The 25755-nt window shown below is 39.3% G+C and overlaps 1 protein-coding gene across 1 annotated transcript in view; it reads right to left on the reverse strand.

Moving 5' to 3' along the window:
* Nucleotides 1-596: 596 nt before the first annotated feature.
* Nucleotides 597-25755, reverse strand: part of TFPI2 (tissue factor pathway inhibitor 2) — a 55762-nt gene continuing 30603 nt past the window's right edge. The window contains exons 4-5 of the mRNA XM_044067648.1: nt 11529-11702; nt 597-785 (exon numbers count right to left, since the gene is read on the reverse strand). Of these exons, the coding sequence (XP_043923583.1) occupies nt 721-785; nt 11529-11702 (239 nt within the window). The 3' untranslated portion in view covers nt 597-720. The remainder of the gene's footprint in view (nt 786-11528; nt 11703-25755) is intronic.

Consider the following 25755-nt stretch of genomic DNA (forward strand, 5'->3'; position numbering starts at 1 on the left):
ACACAAGAAAATCCTAACCCCCTATATTTTGGATATGTTCTTTATTAACAATCGTATTTTAAAAAAGCAAACCTTCGGACACCAGACATTATCTGCTCAACAGATCCATTAATATTTACATATAAAAATAATATTTTGATTTACATTTGAATATAAAAAACAAAACTTGATTAAGAATTCTTGTTATTTTACAATACTTCTGTTTTACAGCATTCCTATTGTCTCTATAATCACAACTTTTTAAAGCTTATATTATTTCAAAAAATATAAAAGTGCTCATATATAAATATAAACATGTCCAAATAGCAACAATAATCAAGATATTAAACTACAACAATAGTTAACATATACACAGTACTAATCAAAAGTTGCTAAGTCTCAGGATATTCACTCAATATCTTTAACCAAGTTGTAATGATTTGAATAACAAGTACAGCACAATACAAAAAACTGAAATATTGTCCACAGTTCTAACTTATACACAAACTCATTTCTAATTTAGACACAGACTCATATATCTGTACATATATAGAGAGAAGGAGAGACAGAAATGTGTATACATTTTTTAAGATCATTCTGAAGAATGCATCAAGTCAAAAAATTAATTATAACCTTTATTATCCATTTATAACACAAGGTCATAAATGAGACCACAAAGTAAAAAAATAAGCATGTTCAGCACCACCTGCCATTTTCTTTGTAAAGTATATACTTTTTTCTTCACTTGCCATTGAGGGTTAAGGGCTTCCTCTTTTTTATTCGAAACGCCTTCTGTTTCCGGATTACTGAAAAATAATGAGAATCAGATTATGTGCAATCTTGTTTTCTGCCGCAAATACTGTTAGTTTATAACTAAATGCTTTAAAAATTAGTTAATTTTACTCAGCATTTTTGGCTAGTTGGCTCTTATGAAACATAGCATTTGCCACCATTGCAAAATGTCCTTATAGTAATGCTATTTCTATGGAAACACTAGGCATACCATGTCATAACTTCTATAGTTGTTTCAACATTTATATTAGAAAATAATTGTAAGAGCTTCACATTTTCATAGGTATAAAGCAGACTAACAACCTCCAGGGCCTTTATAAGCCTAGCCATGAATCCTAAATGTATCTTATAAGTGTTTTGAGCCTTAGATACTATTTTAAGGAGTATATGTAAGCTAGGGTATGATTTATAGACTGCCTCTGCCAATTAGAAACATGGGTGCTAGACCTGGGTTAAATTTCTGACTTCCCATCCACTGGTCTAGGTTACACTTGAATAGGGTTAGGAAAGAACTCTGTTTCACATGGATGGGAAGCCTGCTCCAGAGGAGAAGAATTCTCTGAGACACATACCTGTCCCTTCAGCATATTCTATCGCAGGCAAAGTTCAAGTCCCTATATCAAGTCATTCTAATGCTATTACTTTTCAAAATGTAGAAAAGTTATAAATCATATCTGCTTGTCCTTTATTTGTTTCTCAGTCTTTATCCCTATACCCCTTTTAATTAAGACCCCCTTTCTTTTGCTCTTCCTCTACTTCAGGCTCACAGGTAAGTACTAGGCTAACTGTAATGTATGGGCCTTTTTAAGCCTAACCAGTTTCCCTTTCAAAGGTGAGGATCAAACCCTGTACTTTATATCTGTGAAGTAAACACCTTAACCACTACACCAACCTCCCAACTCAAAATGACTTCAAGTATCTGGTGTGGGAACAAAACTCACACCGTTCAGATCTTTACCAAAGACAAGTGCGTGAATTGCTGAGCTATCAAGCTAATGTGCCATTGTAGTCCAGCTGATTTTAAGATTTTTAGCACTTTGATAAAAGGTGTTACTAATAGCACAGCTTGAATATTGTGTGAAATGCTTAACTGCATGCACACTATATATATATATATATATATATATATATATATATATATATATATATATATATATATACAGGAATACACAGACACACATATCACACAAACACACACACACACATATAGTGTGTGTGTGTGTGTGTGTGTGTGTGTGTGTGTGTGTGTGTGTGTATATATATATATATATATATATATATATATATAAAGTTATGTCTGTTTTTAGCACCTTTTGTAATACTGCACTGTTTTCAATTCAAAAGTGAAAGTTGCATATCATTGCTTTACCTGTTGCTATATACTATTAAGTTTCGTTATTACATAAAGTATCTCTTAATTTGCCTAAAAGACACAGTGATAGTATAGCTATTCCCATTGTCTTTAGCTTTTATGTATCCATCAGGTTGTCTAATGCATTATTTACTGATGTTTGTCCTTTCTCAGATATATAATTGTATTTTCTTTGTTTGTATTTATCTTATAGCCTGGGCTATGGATGAAAAATATCATGTACAGTTCACTTACCCCATTAACAAATTATAAATAAATACATAAAAGTTCCATGCATCACTTTATAGCAGATCACTTCTTTTTTTTTTCAAAACAAGTTTATTGTTTTAACATATAAGAGAAATATCATAACAATTTTATACAAATAATTAAAAATAGGTATTATTATAATATTCAACAAAACAACTAAAGTATTTACAAAGACATCCACTACAATCAAATCAATTAATTAAACTAAAATATTGTGCTATTGAAATTAGAATTTTTTTAACAAATTTTGTAAATTATCCCATACAATAAAATGTGATGTTTTTCTAGTTGTTCTCATTCTAATTGTGCTTATTTCCATATGACACATTATATTCATAACATTTTTAAATTCATTGAACGAAGGAGGTGTATCTGAAATCCAATTTCTAGTTATTATTTTCCTAGCCACTGCTAGGATAGACCATAACAAGGGAAGCTTAATCTTTTAACACATTGAGGTACAGGTGTGTTGAATAATATAAGAGACTTAGAAATAATGAAATTATCTGTAAAAGAGCCTGCAAAATTCATTAATTGACTTCCAGTATTCTTTCAACTTCATACAGTCATAAAACATATGAGCCCAGTCAGCATTAATTTCTACATTACATCTCTTACATAGATTATCTTTATTATTAATTTTATTCATCATCAAAGGTGTATAAAAGATCTATGTAAAAATTTCCATGTATAAAGTCTCCAGACAATGGAAGATGTAGTTCTATAAGCAGATTCCAATATATATTGTTTATCTTGTTGAGTTGGTGGGTCCCCATTAATAGAGGTGAAATAATTCCAGTATGAATCTACATTGTAAAAGTTTCTTGTCTGATAATTTTATATATATATGAAAGTTTACCTTTATCAGAAACTTTATGCTGTAAATTTATTATCAAGTAATCAATCAGTTTTGGAATAGATTCTTTAACTGTTATAGACATTAGATCTATTCTATCAATGAGATGTTGTCTAAAGATCTGAACCTCTAACCAGCAAGTTTCTCTTAGATCAAATTCTTGTTTTAAGAAATCTAGATTTTTAACTTTATTATCAGATATCAGCTGATACCAGTACTTTAGATTATTATCTATAGCTAAATGAGCTCCTTCAGAAGTAGATGAAGCATACCCTGAGTATAAATTATAGGAATACAATAAAATTCCATTCCCTATACTTAGGGTGCATGAATATAAAGTTACGATAACTAATAATAATATTTAATGGGTAACAGACCATATGTTTAGGTGTAATAGGTGAAGTACAAAACACAACATGGAGTTATTTATAATCATATTTTTATGTGTGTTAAGGAGATTTTCATGAAGTGCATACTAATTAGCTCCCAATAATCTTTCCATTTACATATGACCGATCTATTAATAAAGTAATAACTTTTATAATAGAAGAGATAATATATAAATTAAAGTCTGGAAAAAAATACCCCTTGAGACCAGCTATTAGTATGTTTCTTTAATGCAATCCTAGGTCTATTAGGTGCCCATAAGAAATTTAACATTAGTGTATTCAGTTTCTTGATAGTTATTTTTGTAGGTGAAAGTATTATTGATTGTATTAAGTATAAAATCTTGGGGAATATTATCATTTTAATAATTGTAAGTCTCTCCTCCATAGTAAAAAGCATATTATTCCAGGTATTAAAAAGATTTTGTATATTAAGAAAACAGGTATTATAGTTATTATATATAATAGATTTAATATCTTTAGATAGTATTATACCTAAATAAGTTATCTGACCTGAGTTGGGTACATATTTAGTAAAATCACTAATGAGAGTATTTTTTCGTATATATAGGTAGTATTTTAGTTTTTCTTCATTGAATATTAAACCAGAAATACTTTTAAAATTCATCATTTTATCAAATAAAGACTGCATAGAAGAATTAGATCCTGCTGATGTAATTAGAACATCATCTGCAAAAGTTGAATTTTTGATGTTGTATTTTCTTCTATTTCAAAACCCTCTATGTCAGTACTGTTTCTAATCAAATTAGCCCAAGGCTCCATTACTAAAGTGAATAATAGTGGAGAAAGTGGACATCCTTGCTTTGTACCTTTAAGAATGGGTATTTTTGAAACATATGTTCCTACCTTAATATAATCCTTTGTATAAATGTTCAATTAAATTTACAAATGCATCAGAGAAATTTGTGCATTTCATTAAGGTAAACAGATAATCCCAACTTACTGAATCAAATGCTGAACCTATATCAAGACTAATAAGTGTTAAATCTTTCTTTTTCCTATTTGCAAAATCAATTAATGTTAAAGTTCTTCTTATATTATCAAAAGTATTTCTATTTACAATGAAGCCCGTCCTGATCTATGTCTATAATGCCGGGATAATTGTCTTCAATCTATCAGCAAAAATACTCATAAACATTTTATAATCAACATTAAGTAATGAGATGGGTCGATATGAAGAACATCTAGTTGGATCTTTATTAGGTTTTAAAATTGGTGAAATAAATGTATATTGCCAAGATGCGAGGGTTATTAACTCAGTTTGGGCCAGAATAAAAACCTTATGTATTAATGAATATGTAGTTTTAGAAAGGATTTTATATATCTCTGGTATAATACCATCATTATAAGCTTATTTATTTGTGTAATAACTTCTGTATATGAAATACTCAATAGTTTAATTGTTTATCGCTTTTTATTCATGTTTGTGGTTATAAACTCCTTTATTTTATCTTTAGGTTCCATGTTAATGTTGTTATGGTTAATCTTGTGAAAGTGATTTCTAAATTCATCCAGTATTTCTGGTATACTAGAAACATTCTTCTTTTTCCTTAGAGAAAAGATTTTTGATATGGTTTTGTTTATTCAATAAGTCTATGTAAGTATTTGGGGCTTATTGAATAAGACAAAACTTGTATTTCTCTAAAGTTATTTTAACTTTATGAGTTAAAATTTCTTTGTATTTCTCATTTAGTTTGTTTATTTCTTCAATAACTTTCTTGTCCATAATATTTTCTTTATTATTATGTTTATAAGAGTCTAGTTTACTTTGAATATCTAACAATTCCTTATCCCAAGATTTCCTTTTATTATTATACCATCTGATACTTTGTCCATATAGATATGATTTTAAGGCATCCCAAACATAGACAATGGAGACTTCAGGAGTATTATTTATGTCTAGAAAATGTTGTACGTCTTTTAGCTGAGTTAAGTATGCTGGTATCCTTTTGATCTGAACATTATGAGTATGTTTTATCATGAATTCAAAAACAATTGAGTTATGATCAGATATAGGACATGAAATGATTTTGGAATTAATTAAATCTGTTACCATCTGGTTAGAAATAAAGACCCTATCTATTTTTGAATAAGTTTTGTATCTGTTAGAAAAAAGGTGTATGGTAATGATTTTGAATCTATCTGATTATTAATATCATTCAAATGATAAGAATTAGCAAAATCATTTAAATGTTTTGCGTTAGATGTAATTCTTCTTTTCTTTATAGTGGTAGTATCACTTTCATGTAGTATACAATTAAAATCACCAGCTAAAATAATATCCCCTATAGAGAATGATATGATCTTATCAATATGATGTTTCACTGTATTAATACCAATTCCAGGTATCCAATATACATTAATTAAAGTGTAAGTCTTCCCATTAATTTGTATTGTAACCATACAAAACATTCCTTTGTCATCCTGATAAGACTTAATGGTTTTAGGAATGGGCATACTTTTATTCCATAAAATAGCCACTCCTTTTTTTCTGAGTGTGCTCTGAACTAACCAATACTGTATACTTATTAGTGGCTAGTTTATCAATATCTTTTTCAAGAGATGGGTTTCTTGCAGGAAGACTAGATTGGCCTTGTGTAGATTAATGTATCTTATTAGGCTTGCCCTTTTACATGGATTATTCAATCCATTAATGTTTAAAGAAATTCCTTTTAAAGATGTCATTTGGTATTTTTAAAACTCAAGAATCTTATGATCGAAATAACAAATAACAAGATAAATAATGTTACATCTCCTCTTTTAGGTGTACCTTTAAATATAGCTGTATTTATTAAATCTCTATGGGATTTTGTATAGGATTCAATTTTGTTTGTAGTGACAATGAGTGTACAAAATATATTGTGGATGTCAAAACTATATACATATAACAATGAACAAGTGAAAATAATGTAAGGATTAAACCTTGCATCCCGCCTTGAGTTGAAAACTCCAACTTAGAGTAGTATTTGCTACTCAAGTTAACCCCTACCCTAAGCAGCAGTACCTCAGCTACCACCTTATCAATTTAATACTAGTTATATTTAACTGAGGTTAACAGTTTTCAATTCAATTATCTATCAAGACAAAACTACACATTTGGTAAAACAGCATCATATAAACTAAAATAAACTTTTTTTTTAAAACTGTTCATACTATTATATAGATCTATGTAATATATAACACTTGTATTCTAATAGCATTCAAATAATCTTAATGTTAGAAATCAAGAGGAGAGAAAATTATGTTCTAACATTCATTTAAATCAAAACTTTGGCTAATATGATTCAGACATTACATGCATTAAGATGCATCTATTTTCTGTCATGTGAATTCTATCAACAGCTTCCAAAAAATCTTGAATTGTTTGTATATGAGCATTTACTTAAACTCATTATTGTCAATAGAGTTAAATATTGTATTCATAAAAATTATTATAAATCATATTGCATAGTTATGCAGATTCTCAGAAACACCTGTGTTATTACCTAAAAAAAAAAAAGCCATCACACACCCACACCCACACACACACACACACACACATATACACATATATACATACATACATACATACACACACACACACACACACACACACACACACACACACACATATATATATATATATATTTTTATATATATATATATATATATATATGATCTCACTGAGTTGTGTCTTTGTAGAGCAGTATCCTATTTGCTGTTCCTAGAATAAATCTGTCTGCTTTATACAAAATAATGCACAGCAAACACATATTAGTAACCAGATTTTACAATCATGCTAACCTACTGCTTCAAAATATATCACATGACATTTCTTCCATATAGCAGATCACTTCTGATACACCCAGCCTACAGTAAAAAAAAAAGTTCCAAAACTACTTAACCTTCATATTATACTGAACTATTCTGATACACAGTAAAATATTTGAAAAAAAAAAATAAGCAAGCAATTTGGAACAATATATAACTACATATATATATATATATATATATATATATATATATATATACACATATACATATACACACACACACACATATATATATATATATATATATATATATATATATATATATATATATATGCACATATGTATGTATATGTATATATATTTTACCTGATACTAATTTTAAGAAGTTCTGCATTCTGGCCATATGTACCTTGCAAGATGAAGCCCAAGGTTGTCATTTTGCATTTTTAGCAATCTTGTGTACTAGCAGATCAGAAGTCATTTTGTATTGTTTTTAAATATCACAGTTATCAGGCAAAATTCTTACTACATAGTGAAACAGGCCTGGTTTAGAAATGGGCAGTGACCTGCATCATACACACCCTCTGACCCACACTCGTGCTCCTTTTCACTTCTATCCCTTCAAGAAGAATCATGACTCCTCCTTATAGTGCCTCACCTGCGAACACCCACACCAACAGTCAGTAATTATATGCATTCCAACTTTAAATCCAACCACAAAACTAACCCTAACATCCACACCCAACCTCCTTTTACTTACATTTGTCTCAATCAATGTTATTACTGGAAACCAGTACATTCTAAGTACTACTTTACTCAACTTAAACTATGGAATTTTGTTAAAACTTGCGACTACCAATGAATATTGTACTTTGTAACTTTAAAACTATGGAATCTTGTTAAATAATGTGTTGTCCTATAAATACTTGCTTGCTATGTAGAAATCTCATAGTTGTTCTTAATCTGTGGAGCTTTTCTCTCCAGGCCTCCGCTGAAAATGAACATGTATCCAAACGGACTCTCCTGGTCAACAAATGTAAAATAAAATAAATAAAAATAAATTCATTAATTGGTCTCTTCAGCTAGTAATACATTATATATCCCCACCACTGTATTATTTCATATGTAAGTACAAGGCTAGCTGCTGTTGTAGACCATTTTAAGCCTAGCCAATTTTACTCATGGGGGACTATTAAACTCTGTACTTTGTCCTTGTAAGGTAAGCAACTTAACCATTATGTTAACTCCAAAGCTACACTGACTCACCCTCAAAGAATTAAACACTAGTCTTCCATGTGACAGATATTTAACACTATACTAATTAAGAAGACTAGTGATGTTAAAGGTTCCTAGTCAAAAGTAAGATCAAAAGTAAGATCTGACCACAAAGCAGTCGCTTTCGAAGTCACTATCTCTGCCAACCCCCCTCTAGCTAGGATAAGACATAAAAACTTCTCCAAAGCTGATTACAGCCTCCTAAGGTATGGTATAAACAGCTTCACAGCCCCCTCCCCCTCTGTAGGAAATGGCACCAATATCCAAAACTACACAACTGGCACCAATATCCAAAACTACACCAAAGCACTATACGAGCATTTATACAGATGCATGGAATCAGGAATACCCAACAGGACTAAATCATCCTCTGCAAGGAAGAGTAAACCTGTCTGGTGGACATCTGCAATAAATAAACTATAAAAAAGGAACAAATTGCCCTCCAAGACCAAAAAGGAGCAGGTGCCCAACTGGCAATGTCTCCTTAACCTGAACAGTAAATAAGAGCACTAGTGAAATCCTCCAAAGCAAACTTCCGAGTCCAAAATGGCCAGATCTACTAGAGACAATCATAAAGCCTTCTTCAAATATGTCCACAACTTCAAAGGAAGCACCCAGATCTGTTCAGAACTGGTGGTCAAGGGCACCACATATACAAATGCCGTAGATATAGCAAACTCACTGGTTGACAGATTCAGTGAAAACTTCACCTCTCTGCCCCCCCCCCCCCATCAGTAAATCAGGACATCCCCAGTAACTGACACCTTCCCCTTTTATCTAGGGAACAGGTCATCACTGCTCTGTCAAAGGCAAAAAATACAGCCTCCATGGGACCCAATAACATCCCAGGTTGCATCCTACATGAACTCAGGCAAGAACTTGCATCACCATTAGGCACCCTATTCAACCAAAGCCTGAGTACTGGCTTCATCCCAGCTGAGAGGAGGACAGCCACTGTCATCCCTTTGCACAAAGGTGGAACATCCACTGATCTGGGAAATTACAGACCCATCAGCTTAACTAGCCTGATCTGCACGGCCATGGAATGGATTATCATGGACCTCATTAACAAGGACATTGGCAACCTCCAAATACTTGATCCCACACAGTTTGGCTTCGTCAAAGGGAGGTCATATCTGCTAAATTTGGTTGACTTATTTGAAACAGTCACCAAAGCCATGAACAAGGGGAAGACGGTACACACTGCCTACCTTGACCTGGCCAAAGCCTTTGACGCTATTCCCCACTCGGGCATAATAGATAAACTCTTTCAACTAGGCATCAAGCCATATGTTACCAGATGGTTAGCAAACTTGCTCACTGATAGAACCCACCTGGTCAAAATAGGGGAAGCCATCTCAAGCAGTAGACCTGTAATGAGTGGCGTACCACAGGGTTCAATCTTGTGGCCTCTCTTATTTGTGATATACTTTTCTGAGGTGCAGGCCAAAACCAGTGGGGTGTGGCTGACCAGGTTTGCAGATGACTGCAAGTTGGGTGCTGTCATCAGTTCCCCTAGTGATGTGGACATCCTCCAAGAGGGTCTCACTCAGACAAAATGACTGGTGCCAGAAACATGGCCTCAAGCTGAAGACCAAAAAATGCATCATCATCCCCTTTGGGGAGAGTGACGTCTCCACAAATTATCACATTAATAACCACGTCCTAAACACTCAACCAGTTGTGAGGGATTTGGTCACCCAGTTTGATAGCAACCTGACTTTTGACCACCATGCTGCTTCCATTGTATAGAAATCCGTCTGCATGGCACGCCTCATAAGTAACGGTATCTCATCCAGGGACAAGGAGGTCATAACATCCCTGTATTCTTCCCTTATAAAGCCCATTATTGAGTACAATGCCCCTTTCTGCATGTACCTCACAAAGCACATGCAGCAGCTGGGCATCTACCATACACAGATAGGCTAAAAGCCCTATCCCCTATCCCCCTACTTGGTTTCATACGGACTCCTCAGAGGTGACCTCTGTCTGGCATACAAGATGATCACAGACCCCACCTTGATGGGACTTCTGCATATCCACAAGTCAAGGTCCACTCGAGTAACCTGCACGCACGGCCTCAGCCTGGTCTGTGACATCAACAACACTTGTTGGCAGGACAGATTTATGTCCCAGAAACTCCCCCACCTGTGGAATAGACTCCCTCTCCACATCAGAGTACTTCTTTACCCCTTTTTAAACACAATCTGGATGGAAAACAGAAAATATACCCCTGGGATTCCACCCATGTCCCTGCTGGACAGGGTCATCTGGTGCTGATTTGTCTAAACATGGACTAAACTCTTGGCTAGGCTTATAACGGCCTCAGGGCCAATAGCCTAGTAACCTCCTATGATCCTATGATAAGTACAACTCCATCTAACTGCAAGTACAAATCCATGTAACTGCAAAAATTTAGATTTTTAAACTTCTTTTTTGTTAATGATAGACCTTGATTTCCCATTATAGAACCTCGCTGCTACACCCTTACTTCAAAATACAATTCTTCCACATCTGATTCACCTTGGGGAAAGGAGAAAAAAAAAATCACAATTTTCACACAATGGAATTCACACTTTTGGGGTTTGCACATTTGAAAGGTAATGTGAAGACATCATAGAAAAGCTAGAATATTCATGAGATCAAAGGTCAACAAAAAAAATGTGTCAAAATCAGAATACAGAAGATAAAGCATCTAACTTTAAGACAGAGATCATGTATCAGTGTTGCAGAATTACAACAAAGCATAGCTATATATATATATATATATATATATATAGTGGTTTTATCCTGGAAACTTGAATTCATAAATTTATTTAGAACAAAAAATGTGTCACTATATTTACCTTTTGTGCATACATTATCACAATCTTTCAAAGTGACAAAGTTATTATTATTTCCCCCACAGCCTGTATACTGGAATGTTTCACACATTTTCTTCTCATAGTTGTAGTAAAATCTGGTCACTTCAGCAGAACATTGCCCTTCATCTTTAGGTTCAAAGCACAGCAAGGGCCCATCTTTAAAACAGGAACAGAAAACTTAATTATTATATGCACAATGGGTAATGAAACAAACTACATGAGCTCAAAAAAAAAAGATTGTCTGTTAAGTGTTTACTGATATTAGATTCCAGCAACTTGACAAAAAAACTTGTGCACTACACCGAGCTGTTAACAAGCTGCTTCTTATGGTGGACGTTTGAGTCTCTCAGCCTCCATTTGCCTAACTATATGACTAAGCAAGTTTTTTACCCAAAGCACTCCCGGAGTCTAAAATATGTCATTGTAGAGTTAACAAATACAACTAAATAATGACTGCAAAGATCATACAAACGTCATGATCTGTAACCTGATATTTTACTATACAACATCCCCATTATAAATGCAATGTAACAAGAAGTTATGTACTCACCATAATGTTCGATGTATGTAGTCCATCTCATCTTACATTCTTACCTGTGGGTTTGGAGCTGAATCTCGGCTCCGACTCATCCATACTCTAGCTCAAAGTCTTCAATTGGCTCGTGGTTAAGCGGTATCCCATCATGCAACAGGCCTATTCACTAGATCTTGTTTGCTGCAAGCTCACACACATACATACTGAGAAGAACAACCCCAACAGAAAGGACTATTGACACCTAGAGACAATACCTCCAGGTCCTCCAGGAGGGGAAAGAGGGGAGGGTTAGTAAGAATGTAAGGCGAGATGGACTATATACATCGAACGTTATGGTGAGTACATAACTTCTTGATGCTTTGTAGTCCAATCTCGCCTTCATTCTTACCTGTGGGACAGCATCCCTAGCACCTTGATCTTGGGTGGCTCAGTGAAAAATACTCTTGAGCACTGTGGAACCAAAAGAAGATCTGCCTCTAGAGACCAGATCTAATTTGTAGTGACTAATAAAAGTATGATGCGAAGCCCATGTTGCTGCAACACAAATATCATCCATAGACATCCTAGCCTGAAAAGCAATTGAGGTAGCCACAGATCGTGTAGAATGAGCCTTCACTTTAAAGGGTAATTCGTTGCCATTGGAAGCAAAAATAAATGAGATGCAATTGGAGATCCAGCGAGACAAGGTTACCTTAGAAACCAGATCCCCAATTCTAGTGTCTGAAAAAGAGATAAACATTTGATCTGATTTCCTGAAATCTTTCATCCTATGTAAATAGAAACGCAATTGTCTGTGAACATCCAGCTGATGAACCTTAAATTCTGCCTTGTTGTAGAATTCAGGAAAAAACACAGGCAACTCAATGGATTGGATGATACTCACAACAGAGGCAACCTTTGGAACAAAAGAAGGGTTGGTTCTTAAGGAGACCCTATCCTTGTGAAACACTAAATAAGGTGGTCTAATCGATAATGCTTGGAGTTCAGAGACCCGCCTAGCTGAAGTTATGGCTACCAAGAATACTGTCTTCCATGACAAGAATTTAATTTCACATGTAGCTCTGGGCTCAAAGGGAGGAGAGGTGAGCTTCTGTAGTATAAAATTAAGGTCCCATGGCATCACTGGATCAAAGACTGGAGGTCGAAGTAACAATGTCCCTCTCATAAAAGCCTTACAAAGCCTATGAGCCATAAGGTTGGGCTCATTAGCAAAGTGAAAGGTAGAAATTTCTGCCAATTGCACTTTAATAGTTGCCACAGCTGAACCTTGACTAAACAGTTGAGAAAGAAAATCCAATACTGCAGAAATAGATGCTGTATAAGGATCAATATGTCTCTCACGCGCCCAAATAGAAAATCTCTTCCACTTACTGGAATAAATCTACCTGGGAGAAGGCTTGTGGAAAGATGATAGAATATGGACCACATCCAGGGAAAATTCATGAAGCCTGACTAAGGATGGAACTGGAGCAGCCAAGCTGTCAACCTGAGGGTCTGGATGGAGGGATGGAACTGTCCTGACATATGAGTCAGCAGATCGGGAACTGGATCCAGAATCCAGGGCTTGTCCACTTGTCCAAGGTTGAAGGAAGGGAAACCACATCTGACAAGGCCAGTGTGGAGCAATGAGGATCATTTTGCTCCCCACAGACTGTGCTTTCTGAATGACCTTGATATCAGAGGTAACGGTGGAAAGGTGTAGAGAAGACCGGAGGGCCAATCATGAGCCAGAGCTTCCCTGGGTGTCTCCCCCTCCGGGGGGATAAGGGTGAAGTAGCTGCTGCATTTAGCATTGAGGGGGCTGGCAAATAGATCGCAGCAAGGCTGACCCCCACCTGTGGAATATCTCTTCCGCAACATAATTGTTCAGGGACCACTCGTGAGGTATTAGGATAGCTCTGCTCAGCCTGTCGACAATCACGCTGGACTTCCCCGGTATATGCGTTGCAACTAGAAAGCGTTGGGAAGACAATGCCCACTGCCAAACTCGAACTGCCTCTCAGCAAAGGGGTTATGATTTGGTTCCTCCCTGTTTGTTCAGGTACCACACCACCAACACGTTGTCTGAGTGGATTGCAATTGTCCCTAGAGGGAGAGAGCTCTGAAGTGCTTGCAATGCTAATAGCACTGCTCTCATCTCCAGGACATTGATATGCAAATGGGTCTCGTGATCCTGCCACGTGCCTTGGACAATCCTGCCAAGATAATGCCCCCCCACCTGATCTGGGAGGCATCCGTGGTCACTGTGGCAACTGGAGAAGATGGGACAAAGGGCCTGCCCACGTTGAGATTGCTGGCCTGAAGCCACCAGCGTAGATCCCACTTGCACGTATCCATAATCAGAATAAAATGGGAGAGTGGGAGATGCTGCAGTGACCATTGGGCGAAAAGCAGCCACTGAAGAACCCTCATGTGTAGTCTGGCAAGAGGAACTAGCATGATCATGGCAGCCATGGTCCCTAATAACTTGAGGAACACTTTTGCCCTGACCTTCCTCAATGGTAGTAAGGCGTAGGCCTGCTGTTGTAGAGCCTGAATTCTATCTTCTGGTAAGAAGGCCCTCATGAGCACCGTATCTAGTTTGGCGCCAATAAAAGTGACATGCTGCGAGGGCAACAAGGCAGATTTTTTCCAATTTAGAGTAATTCCTAACCGTTGGCACAGTATAATGGTAGCATCCCTGGTCTGTAACAGTAGATGCCTGGTGGTGGCTGAAAGGAGCCAGTCATCCAGGTACGGAAATACTTGAAATCCCTGACGTCTCAAGTGAGCCGTTACCACTGCCATGTATTTGGTGAACACCCTGGGGGCTGTGGTGAGACCAAAGGGCAGAGCGCAAAACTGAAAATGATTGGCTCCCAGCTGGAAGTGTAAATGATTTCCCAATGCCCTGTCTATCTTGATATGGTAGTAAGCATCTTTGAGGTCAATGGAGCACATCCACACATCTTTCCCTAACAGAGGGAGTATTGACTGCAAGGTGACCATGCGGAACTTGGACTTTTGCACATGAAAGTTCAATCGGCTAAGATCCAAGATGGGTCTCAGGTCCCCTGTTCTTTTCGGCACCAAAAAGAATCTGGAGTAAGTCCTTAATCCTACTTGGTCTGCAGGGACAGGCTGGATGGCTCCCTTTGAAAGCAACGTTTTTATTTCTAAAGTTGCAGAATCCCTGTGACTGGGTGGGACATCTGGGATTCTCTTGGATGGTGGGGGAGGAGAAGAGAAGGGGATATGATAACCTCTGGAAATTATCTTTAATACCCACTCATCTTGGGTGACTTCTTGCCAGGCTTCTGGGTATAAAGAATTGCGACCCCCGACCAGCTCCAGAGACTCAGTCAGGCCTCCCTTCAGGAGCGCTGGTAGGGAGAACCATGAAAGGAATCACAGTCCCCCTGGTTACGCGGGCCTCCTCTGCCTCTAGGGCGGCATCTACCTGAATTTCCACCCCCTCCCCTGCCTCCGGAGGGGGAATCACTTTGTGTGCCCTGAAAAAACCTCTGCGACTTCCTGAACCACATTTTCCCACCCTTCTGGTCCTTGGGGTAACGTCCAGAAGGCATGGAAAAATCGACTCCCACAGCAGACAGGGTTTTTCCTTCCTGCTTGCACCTAGTGAGAGTGTCCTTCACCTTGGTTCCGAACAATGATGAACCATCAAATGGGGCATTGGTGAACATAGACTCGAAGGCCTCAACGAAATTGCACAGGCGCATCCAGGAGTGTCTCCTAAGAGAGACTCCGGAACTCGCAGCCCTACTCGCTCCATCAGCTGCATATGAAATCAGCCTCATGGAGAAGTTGGTAAGGGAATTTAGGGTAGACATATGTGCATTGACCTTCTGTGCCACGGCATCAGAAATGTTACCCTGTAGAGAATCTCCTAGCTCTTAACAGTTCTCTCTGGAGCCTCATAAAATGCGTCAAGTAGTTCAGCAACCGTAGTGTAAAGGCCACTGAGGTAAACACACGCTTCCCATACCTGTGCATAGCCTGAGACTCCTTGTTAGGTGGATGGACGGTAGACGAAGTTTCAGCAAGTTCCTTCTTGGTGACTGCTGCCACCACCGTGGCATCTACTGGAACGCCTTTAGATAGACACTCCTTGTCAGAAGGGGCGGACAAAAACCTATTGGGTCTCCTTGCGACCGGTTCCACAGTGTCAGGAGTTTCCCAAACCTTTCGACAGACAAGATCTAATAGCTCATCAAAAGGGGGAGAAACCCAAGAGGCAGAGGGTTGAGAACCGAAAGCCTTCAGGTACACCGACTCCTCATCAAAAGGGGATTAGGATGGCCAGCTACCTCTCTGCTTCAGGATCTCCAGGATATCTGAAAAAGAGATATCTCCAGAAGATGACTTGGGGGACCCCTCTGACTCCTCGATGTCAGTATCTGACATGACAGACTCATCCGGGGAGTCAAGGTGTTTCCTCTTACACAATCTCTTTCTGGCAGGCTCCTCAGGCAAAAACTCTGGGGAGACGTCAGAAAGTTGGGGACCACTCATGGAGGAATCCCGAGGCTTAGGGTCTCTGCTACCTATGCACAGAGCATGAACCAAAACTGACTCCAGTGCTGGAGGGGGCACAGTATCGGTGCTGTAGGATGCAGCTGACAACCTGGCCAGCACACTCCTCATAACATCGAAGGCTGATCCCCCAGCTCCGAAGGCCGACTAACTGAAGATGAAACAGTAGTAGCCCTTGGAGACGAGGAGATGAGGTCCGAAGCTGATGTCGGGTCCAAGCTCACTCAGGCCGAAGCACTGAGAGGAGGGCTCAGAACCGATGAAGATCGATCCGAGACCACCCCCTCAGGTCCAACCGGACAACCGTGAACCCTCAACCCCATGGACGGAGCTGACGGGATTGGAGTGGAAACCGGAACCGAGAGGCCAGGTGAGGCTAATGGAACTGACCTAGCAGCACCCAACGGCACCGACAACTCTGGCTCTGAAGGCCGAGAAAGGCTTGGAAGAGGAATAACAAGGGATGAAGATGCCATAAGCTCCGGAGCTGACTGGGTCAGAGCCAAAATCAATTTAGCCAACACCGTTGATTGAAGCAGTTTCTTCACCAACCTATCAACTTCCGCATTGGGAAGGATCCTGGAAGACCTGGAGGATAAAGTAGGAGATCTGGATCTCCCAACAAAAGGGAACTTGTATGAAGGAGAACCTGGTCAAAAAACTGGAGACCGGCTCCGAACCAAAATATCTGTGACCGACTCCGAAAGGCTGGGAGCCGATATGGACTTAGTCAAGACACTACCTTCTTTCGGCACCGAGGCCAGTGGAACCGAAGGAGAAGCTGTTCTAGCAAGTTTCTCTGGCGGCTCCAAAGAAACAGATGGAGCCAGAGAACGCATCTTGGAAGTCTTTTTGTCCTTTTTAGCTAGAGAGGATAACGCACTAGAAGACTTAGCCAAGTCTTCCTCGAAGGAGTGTTTAAGCAGTCCTTTCAAAATGAGCTTGTTCTTCCTTTCCTGTAGCACAGGGGGACTGAAGGAATGACAAAACAAGCAGGACACTTGGAGGTGAATAGTCCCCAAGCAGTACACGCACACTGAGTGCCCATCAGTTAAAGACATGTGCGCTAGCCTGTTTATAGCATTTACAGTGTTTTCTGTGTGTTTTTCTGCTATTTCCTGAAAAAAAACAAAAAAAAAAAATAGTCTCTTTTCCCGCCTTTGCTGAAATAGATAAGTCCAGATTTCAGGTTTTGCTGAATTCCAGACTGTGGTATAGTTTCCTGTGTTGCCCATATTCTTACTTGGATAGGAGGAAGCGTCGCTCTTCACCAGTGAGAGTGGGGAGCTTTTAGCAGTCTGTCTCTGGAGGAGTGGTCTCAGCCCTGAAACTAGTAGCTTATTGGCCGTTTTGGGTCAATTCCTATCTCTTTCAGTTTCCCTGCTTTAAAACCTGCATTTGCGCGGTTTTGCACGATTTTGCGCATACTGCAGCATCGGGCAGCGCCGCTTAAACGGGTTTAAACTATTCCTGGCTCCACAAAGTCTGCTCTTCACTTTTTCCCTTAGAACTGTTCTAAATCTCTAAGTAAGCACTCTATTTTCATTCTAAAGCCCTGCAGTTGCTTGTATAAGTAATCTTATAAGTAAGCACTAATAAACTAAAGCAATACACCCTCTTATACTCCCTTTAAAGTACTTGTCTCCCTATTGGACCTTTTTGATCAGTCAAAACGTAGTTCCTTATACTATTCTGGCATGTCCAAAAGTCAGTTTCGGGTTTACTCTCCAGTCCAGCTAGTGAATCTGTGAATCTTGAGGCAATGTTACAATTGCCTTATTTACACAGACCACCCTCTCCTCCTCCCAACAAGCTGAAATATATGTGAGAGATGCAACTATATAGCCAAACTGGAGGCTGAGCTCTCTCAACCCAGTACTGGCGCAGTCAGTCAGGAGGAGAAGGTAACCACACACACCACAAATCCAGTCTCACATAGACCTATCGCAACAGCAAACCTTACACATAAACACACAAAAACATACTCGGAGGCTCTAAATAAAAATCTGCCCAAGCAGCAGAGATCTCCAAAGCAGACTTCCAAGCAACCACTACCCCACAACAATACCCACGTATCACATAGTTCACAAAGTCAGTGTGCCAAACAGTCACAGCCTTTAAGGCTAAACAACACACCTAATACTCTTGTAAGAGGTGACTCTATTGTCAGACACACTGACGTCCCACTCACCAGGCTGAACAAGGAGAGGGTCACTGTAAGCTGCCTGTTGAGTGCCAGGATCTGCCACATAACACAAGCACTCAGGTCACTCCAAAGCAAGTACAAATATGACTCCGTCATTGTCCATGCTGGTGTGAATGACCTGAGATGTACCTCCCTGGACTACATGAAAAGAGACATAGAGGAGCTCTCTGATCATGTAACCCAGGCCGGTATGACCCTGACCTTAAGTAGCATCTTACCCTCACCAAGAATGATGCCACAGTATAAAGACAAATTGATCAATTTTAACAATTGGTTAAAGTATTAGTGTCATTCAAAGGGGATCCAGTGTCTGTTAGCCTGGGATGACATGCTCGACAAGCCACATTGCTTTGCTAGGAATGGCCTGCACCTGTCACCCCTGGGCTTTCGAATACTGGCTAAGGCTCTTGCCACCCCCACAGTGCCTTTTTTAGGCAAGGCTCAAAAGACAAACCCACCTCCATAGACAACACAAGGAAAAAGAAACTAAGGGTAATGCTGCTCAACGCCAGAAGTCTAAACCTCAAGATGCACGCACTCGAGGTTCTGCTCAGTATGGAGAATATCGATATCTGTACAGTAACAGAAACCTGGTTCAAGGCTCCCAAGAGCACCCCAACACTACCAGGTTATACCTCATAACATGCTTTTTGGCCCCAAAACTCGGACCAAACCACAAAACAAGGGGGAGTATCCATATTCATCAAAGATACCCACACCTCCAGGTTAGTGGCACTGCATGAAGCATCGGAGACCATCCATGTGCAACTAACAGTGGGCAAAACTGCCTTTCAGTTTGTAGCCTGGTACAGACCACCCTCCTAAACTCAGGAACCCCACACGGCTTTCCTGAGAACACTGGAGAATATGAAGGTCTCTCCAAACACCATCATATTGGGTGACTTCAACTACCCAAACATAGACTGGTAGCACTACTCAAGATGCAACACCCTCACCCAACAGTTCCTACAATTTATAAACTCAAATGCTATGGAACAACTGGTCACCACTCCCACAAGAGGGGAAAACATATTGGACCTGATCATCGCCAACATGGGGACTCATACCAGAGGTATACCCCTCATTGGTAAGATCTGACCATAAATTAATCTCACTGGACATCCATATCCCGTCCCCACCCCCAGCCAAGGAAACCACAGTGAAGAACTTCTCAAAAGCAAACTTCACACTTCTCAAAACCAAAGTGGAATCCTTCAAAGCCCCCAGGCCAGTAGAAAATACGTCCCAAACCACAGAATCCTTTACAAACGCATTCTATGGACACCTACAGGAATGCATGGATCGTGCTATCCCAAATAAAACCAAGACTCACGTCTCCAAAGCAGGAGACTTGTCTGGTGGACCCCAGCCATAAATAAGCTATACAACAGAAGGAGGAAGCTACTACATGATAGAGCAAAAATCCCAAAAAGCGAAGGCATCTCTGATCAGTACTAGCAAGAAACTATGATCCCTCAAAAAATCATCCAAGAACAGCTTTGAAAGAAAAATTGCACAAGACGCTAAAGATAATCACAAGGCCTTCTTTAGTTATGTCAGGAACCTGGGTGGCAACTCCCAGACATGCTCTGAGTTAGTGCAAAATGACAAAAAAATACACTGAACCCACAGACATTGCCAACATACAGGCAGACAGGTTCAGTGCAAACTTCTCCCCCCCAAAAGAGCAAATGTCTATCCCAACAGAGTGTAGCCTCTCTGACATCACAGATGCACAGGTGAGAGCTGCCCTCTCCAAAGCAAAAAACACAGCATCAATGGGACCAGATGGTGTCCCTGGCTGCATCTTACACGAGCTCCAAGAAGAACTGAACCCTCACATAAAGTCACTGTTCAGTCTCAGCCTTACTACAGGATATTTACCCAAGGAATGGTGTAGAACAACAGTGGCCCCACTCCACAAAGGTGGTGCCACAACGGACCCCGGAAACTATCGCCCTATAAGCCTGACTAGCCTGGTCTGCAAAGCTATGGAGCGTATCATCATGGAACATCATAAACAAAGACATTGGGAACCTCCAAACCCTGGATCCTACCCAATTGGCTTTGTTAAGGGCAGATCTTGCCTCTTGAACCTGGACGACTTCATTGAAACAGTCACCAAGGCCATAGATGAAGGGAAGGTAGTCCACACAGCCTACCTGGACCTCACAAAAGCCTTCAACACAATACCCCACTCAGGCATCATAAATAAGCTCACCAGCTTAAATATCAACCCCTATGTCACAAGATGGGTTGCAAACTGGCTCAGGGATAGAACCCACATGGTCAAAATTGCAGGTGCCATGTCAGACTCTAAACCAGTTACAAGTGGCGTCCCACAGGGCTCAGACCTCTCTTGCTCGGTATATATTTCTCTGAGGTACAGGCTAACACGGGAGGACTACGGCTGACCAAGTTTGCAGATGACTGCAAACTGGGTGCCATAATCGACACGCCGACTGATGCAAGCATCCTACAAAAGGGTCTCACAGAGACTGATAACTGGTGCCAGAGCCATGGTCTAAAGCTAAATGCCAAAAAGTGCATAGTCATCCCCTTTGGGAAAAACAAAGTGCCCACAAATTACCCCATAGGTGGTAATCCATTAAGTACAGAAGAAGTAATTAGGGATTTTGGACCCAAGTAGATAGCAATCTCTCCTTTGACAATCACGTTGCCAAAATGGTTAGAAAGACCTTCTATATAGCCCACCTTATCACAAAAGGGTTCACATCTAGATCAAGAGAGGTCATTGTGCCCCTCTACTCATCACTCATCAGGCCCATAATTGAATACAATGCCCCATTTGGGATGTACCTTACCCGACACCTGCAGCAACTAGAAAGACCCCAAAAGTACCTCACCAAGAGGATCAAGGGACTCAAACAGATGCCCTATGCAGTTAGGCTAAAGAAACTCCAGCTCTACTCAGTTGCTTACCGCCAACTCAGAGGCGATCTGTGCCTGACGTATAAAGCCATGTCCAAACCAGAATTAATGGACATGCTCCACCTCAGGAAATCCAAATCCCTTAGAGCCACATGCTCCAGGGGCTTAAACCTCAACACAGAAATACATAGGACATGCTGGAGGGACAGATTCATATCCCAGAGGCTCCCCTCACTCTGCAACAAAATCCCAATCCATGTTAGGCAGAGCCCCTCAATGACCCTCTTCAAGAGAAATCTTGACGAGTGGATGGGAGATTGTAGGTTTACCCCTGGGATCTCTTCTGTGTTCCTAATAGATAGAGGCACAGTAAACTAACCTTAAAAGGGCTGTCTTCTGTGACCTACTATACAGGGGCACAGTCAACTAATGTAAAAGGGTGGTGAAAGCCAAACACACTCTGGCTAGGCTTATAAATGCCCTAGGGCAGACAGCCTAGTATCAACCTATGAACCTATGAACATTTTACTGCTGCATTTAACACACTTTTTAAAGCCCGAAGGCCTGTGTTCCTTAGGATCCTTGGACATGCTGAAAAGGAGCAAATTAATACGTACACGCACTAGACCCAAGTAACAAGAAACAGAGCCTCTAACTCAAACGGCCCAGAAACCGGCGGGAAAAAACAACAGGGAGGACTAGGTCCTCTAACTCAAATGGGCCTAGCCCAGGGAAACAAAGGCAGGAAGCACCACAAGCCAGACACAACACTAAACGCTAACCTACTGGAGCACCAAACCAAAGACCACACAGAAATAATGGGGAGGACTAGGTCCTCTAACTTAAATGGGCCTAGCCCGTGGGGAAAGGAAACAAACGGGATACCCAAACAGCCAGATGGATACCCAAACAGCCAGACAAGGGCACAAAAAACAGCCAGAGAAACAAATACAGGCAGTAAAACAACACTACCACACACACAGAGCTATGAAAATAGCTTTTTCGAGCAACAAGTCAACAGTTTATAAAAATTTTATAAACAATATACTTAGCCACAGCCAAAAGCGAGACCACGTCTGAGCTTAATGAGCGGCAAACAAGAACTGGGGAATAGGCCTGTTGCATGATGGGATACCTCTTAGCCACGAGCCAATTGAAGACTTTGAGCTAGAGTATGGCCGAGTCAGAGCCGAGCCACAAGTAAGAATGAAGGCAAGATTGGACTACATAACATCATTAGTTTTTAATGTTTCTATCACAGAAAATTTTCAGATACCACTGAAAAGAACCCGAATCTGCTTGCAACAGTTTTACAGAAAATATTTCCAGAAAGATTGTCAAATGCCATTTGTACTCCAGACTATATAGTCTTACTAGTCACAAATAGCACTGTGTTTACAGACTCATGAATTCAAAAAACAAATACTTGAAGTTTCTAAAGCAATGAATGTCTTGCGCTAATGCTGTATGTTTGACACTAGGATTCAAATGACTTTTACATCTCTTGTTTTAAAGATGTGCCCTTGCTTTGAACAGTAAAATACAAACATTGAAAGAATATGGGCAGTGCAACGGTGCAGAGGTTAATGTTGTCACCTCACAGCAAGAGTTTCTCTGGCTTTATTCTTGGCAGTGGTGCCTTCTGTGCAGAGATTAAATGACCCCCCCCCCTTTGTTCATGTGGGTTTCTTCCAGGTACTCTGGTTTCCTCTCAGGAGCGTTTCTCCCTGGGCCTCTGCTGAAAATAGGCTCTGTCCTAGTTGGATTTTCCCAGTCAACAAACATTAAATAAATAAATAAATACTGAACCTCTTTTCGAAACTGATAACAAAGTCTAGGTCTACCCACAATGAGATGACATGAAGTTATTTTTTCTCCTCTAAACATACCACACCAATGAGCCACATACAGCTTATTAACTAACTAGGCTGCATCATTGCAATGCAAGTCCAGTCAAGGAGAAAGTTTGGGACATATGATTTCCAAGGGTTATATTGAGAAGGTTCTCCCTACCTTTGCTCAAATGTAAAAATGGAAAAGGTTATAACTCGTTGAATACATCCCGACCAGTAGTATCACCAGATGTTTAACTCCTAATTATTATTGTTCATAGGAAACTAAAGCTGGTGCCTTTTCTCTCAGTTCACTGACAGTTATCTCTTTTGTGCAAATTTTTTCTCTGCAGTTGTGCAACCAGGCAGTTAGTGAACATAAGCAAGAGATGTGGGGTTGGGGGTGTTTGGCATTTTGGTTCCTGTAGATGATAATTTTTTTTACAGTTTCATGGAGGTGAATCCAGAACTGGCATATCATCCATCTGGAGCTTTGGGAGAGAGGAACCAGAGAGAAGGCTTTCCTTCAGTATCCATGGCTGGAGGCTCGAGGTTGAGCCATCATTCAAGTTTCAGTTGCAGCTCCAGACTTCAGGATACTGTTTAGGGATTTTGGTTACAGAATTAAAGTTACCATATATTTTATCATTCCTTAACTGGGTCATTTTTAGGACAAGTGGGGACATCAGTCAGAATGACTGACAGTGTAATTTAGACAATACAGAAACACTTCACAACAAAATAAGTGAAAAATGGGTTTTGCTCTTGCATTTTGTTGACACATAAATCCTGCCTTCTGTTTTGACATCTTAAGAAGAACTGATTTCATGTTGCTCACAATCAGTGCTGGTAAAAGGCTTACAAATGCACAAATGATTACTATACAACGAAAAAAGTAAGAACATACACAGCTATGGAGATAAGGATGAAGTTGCTAACAGTTTGTTCCTTCTCATAGTCAGAGTGTCAAAAGAGGTAACTGTGGTATAAGAAAGCACTTAAGATGAGTAAGTAGCATATAATGCTTAGGAACAAATTTAGTCTTATACGGAGTGGTTAATAGAAATAAATGTTTACAAAACACTTATAAGACAGGTACTTACTATATAACATTTGACACAGAAAGTGTACCAGGGAAACATCAGTTTAAGGTTGGCTATATGCAATTACAAACAAGTAAAATTATAATTATTTTTAAAGTACAATGAGCATAGGGAAGAGTAAAGAAATGGAACTAAGTGTAGAAAATCTTGAAAAATTAAAAAGCACTAGACAACCTGAGTGAAGAAAATAAGTTAAGATGAGGCAATAATAAGCTGGCAGGATGCCTGTCTCTGCCTATGCCAAATGAAGGAAAAGGCACTTGTCAGAACTGGACAAAAGGCCTGAAGCATGGTAACTTAATGCAATACAAAGTAATGTACTGCAAAAACCCATGCAAAGGAAAATACAAAAGCAAGCAATGTAGCATCAGAAGCGAAAGTGAAAAAAAAGAAAGAATTCAGAACAGTCATATCAAATTAATTTAAAGCAAATAAGCAAGCAGTGCAAGAAATGATTGTGAGAAAATTAGCCATAATCTTCCAAAAACGAACTGGATGACTCAAACTCCTTAAAACATGCACCTATGTAAAATGTACAGGACAGCATGGTCAGCTGCAAACGCATATACAGAACCAGCACCCACATCACTTATCATCTGTACAGATTTTTGCAGAATGCCCAGATTGTTGCCTCATATTTTTGATCTGTTCCTCATAAAAGTTTGGTTTTCTTGGCAAATCACTGGCAAACCATTGAGGAATGAAGTTAGAAAAATGATAAGACATTTTAGTTTTAAACTTCATACCATTCAGAAAATCCATGTCAATGTAAAATCCATTATTCTATCAACTTTCTAAGTTTGTAAGAAACAATATTTAGACAATGTCCAGACTGCTTGCTCTAAGAGGTTGAAAGGCATGCTTATATATACACTAACTCCAAGGTCACATAACTGCAGGAAAAAGAAACATCTTGTAAGGATGAAAAATGTCACACAACTATGATCTTTAGATAGTACACACACACACACACACACACACACACACACACACACACACACACACACACACACACACACACACACACACACACACAAACACACACTGGAATTTCAATGAGTAAGAACTGGCTAGGTAGTCATGGAGTTATCCTTCAACAAAATTAGTA

Source organism: Protopterus annectens, chromosome 3.part1, assembly GCF_019279795.1.
Source record: "Protopterus annectens isolate FY-2018-M chromosome 3.part1, PAN1.0, whole genome shotgun sequence".
NCBI lineage: Eukaryota > Metazoa > Chordata > Ceratodontiformes > Protopteridae > Protopterus > Protopterus annectens.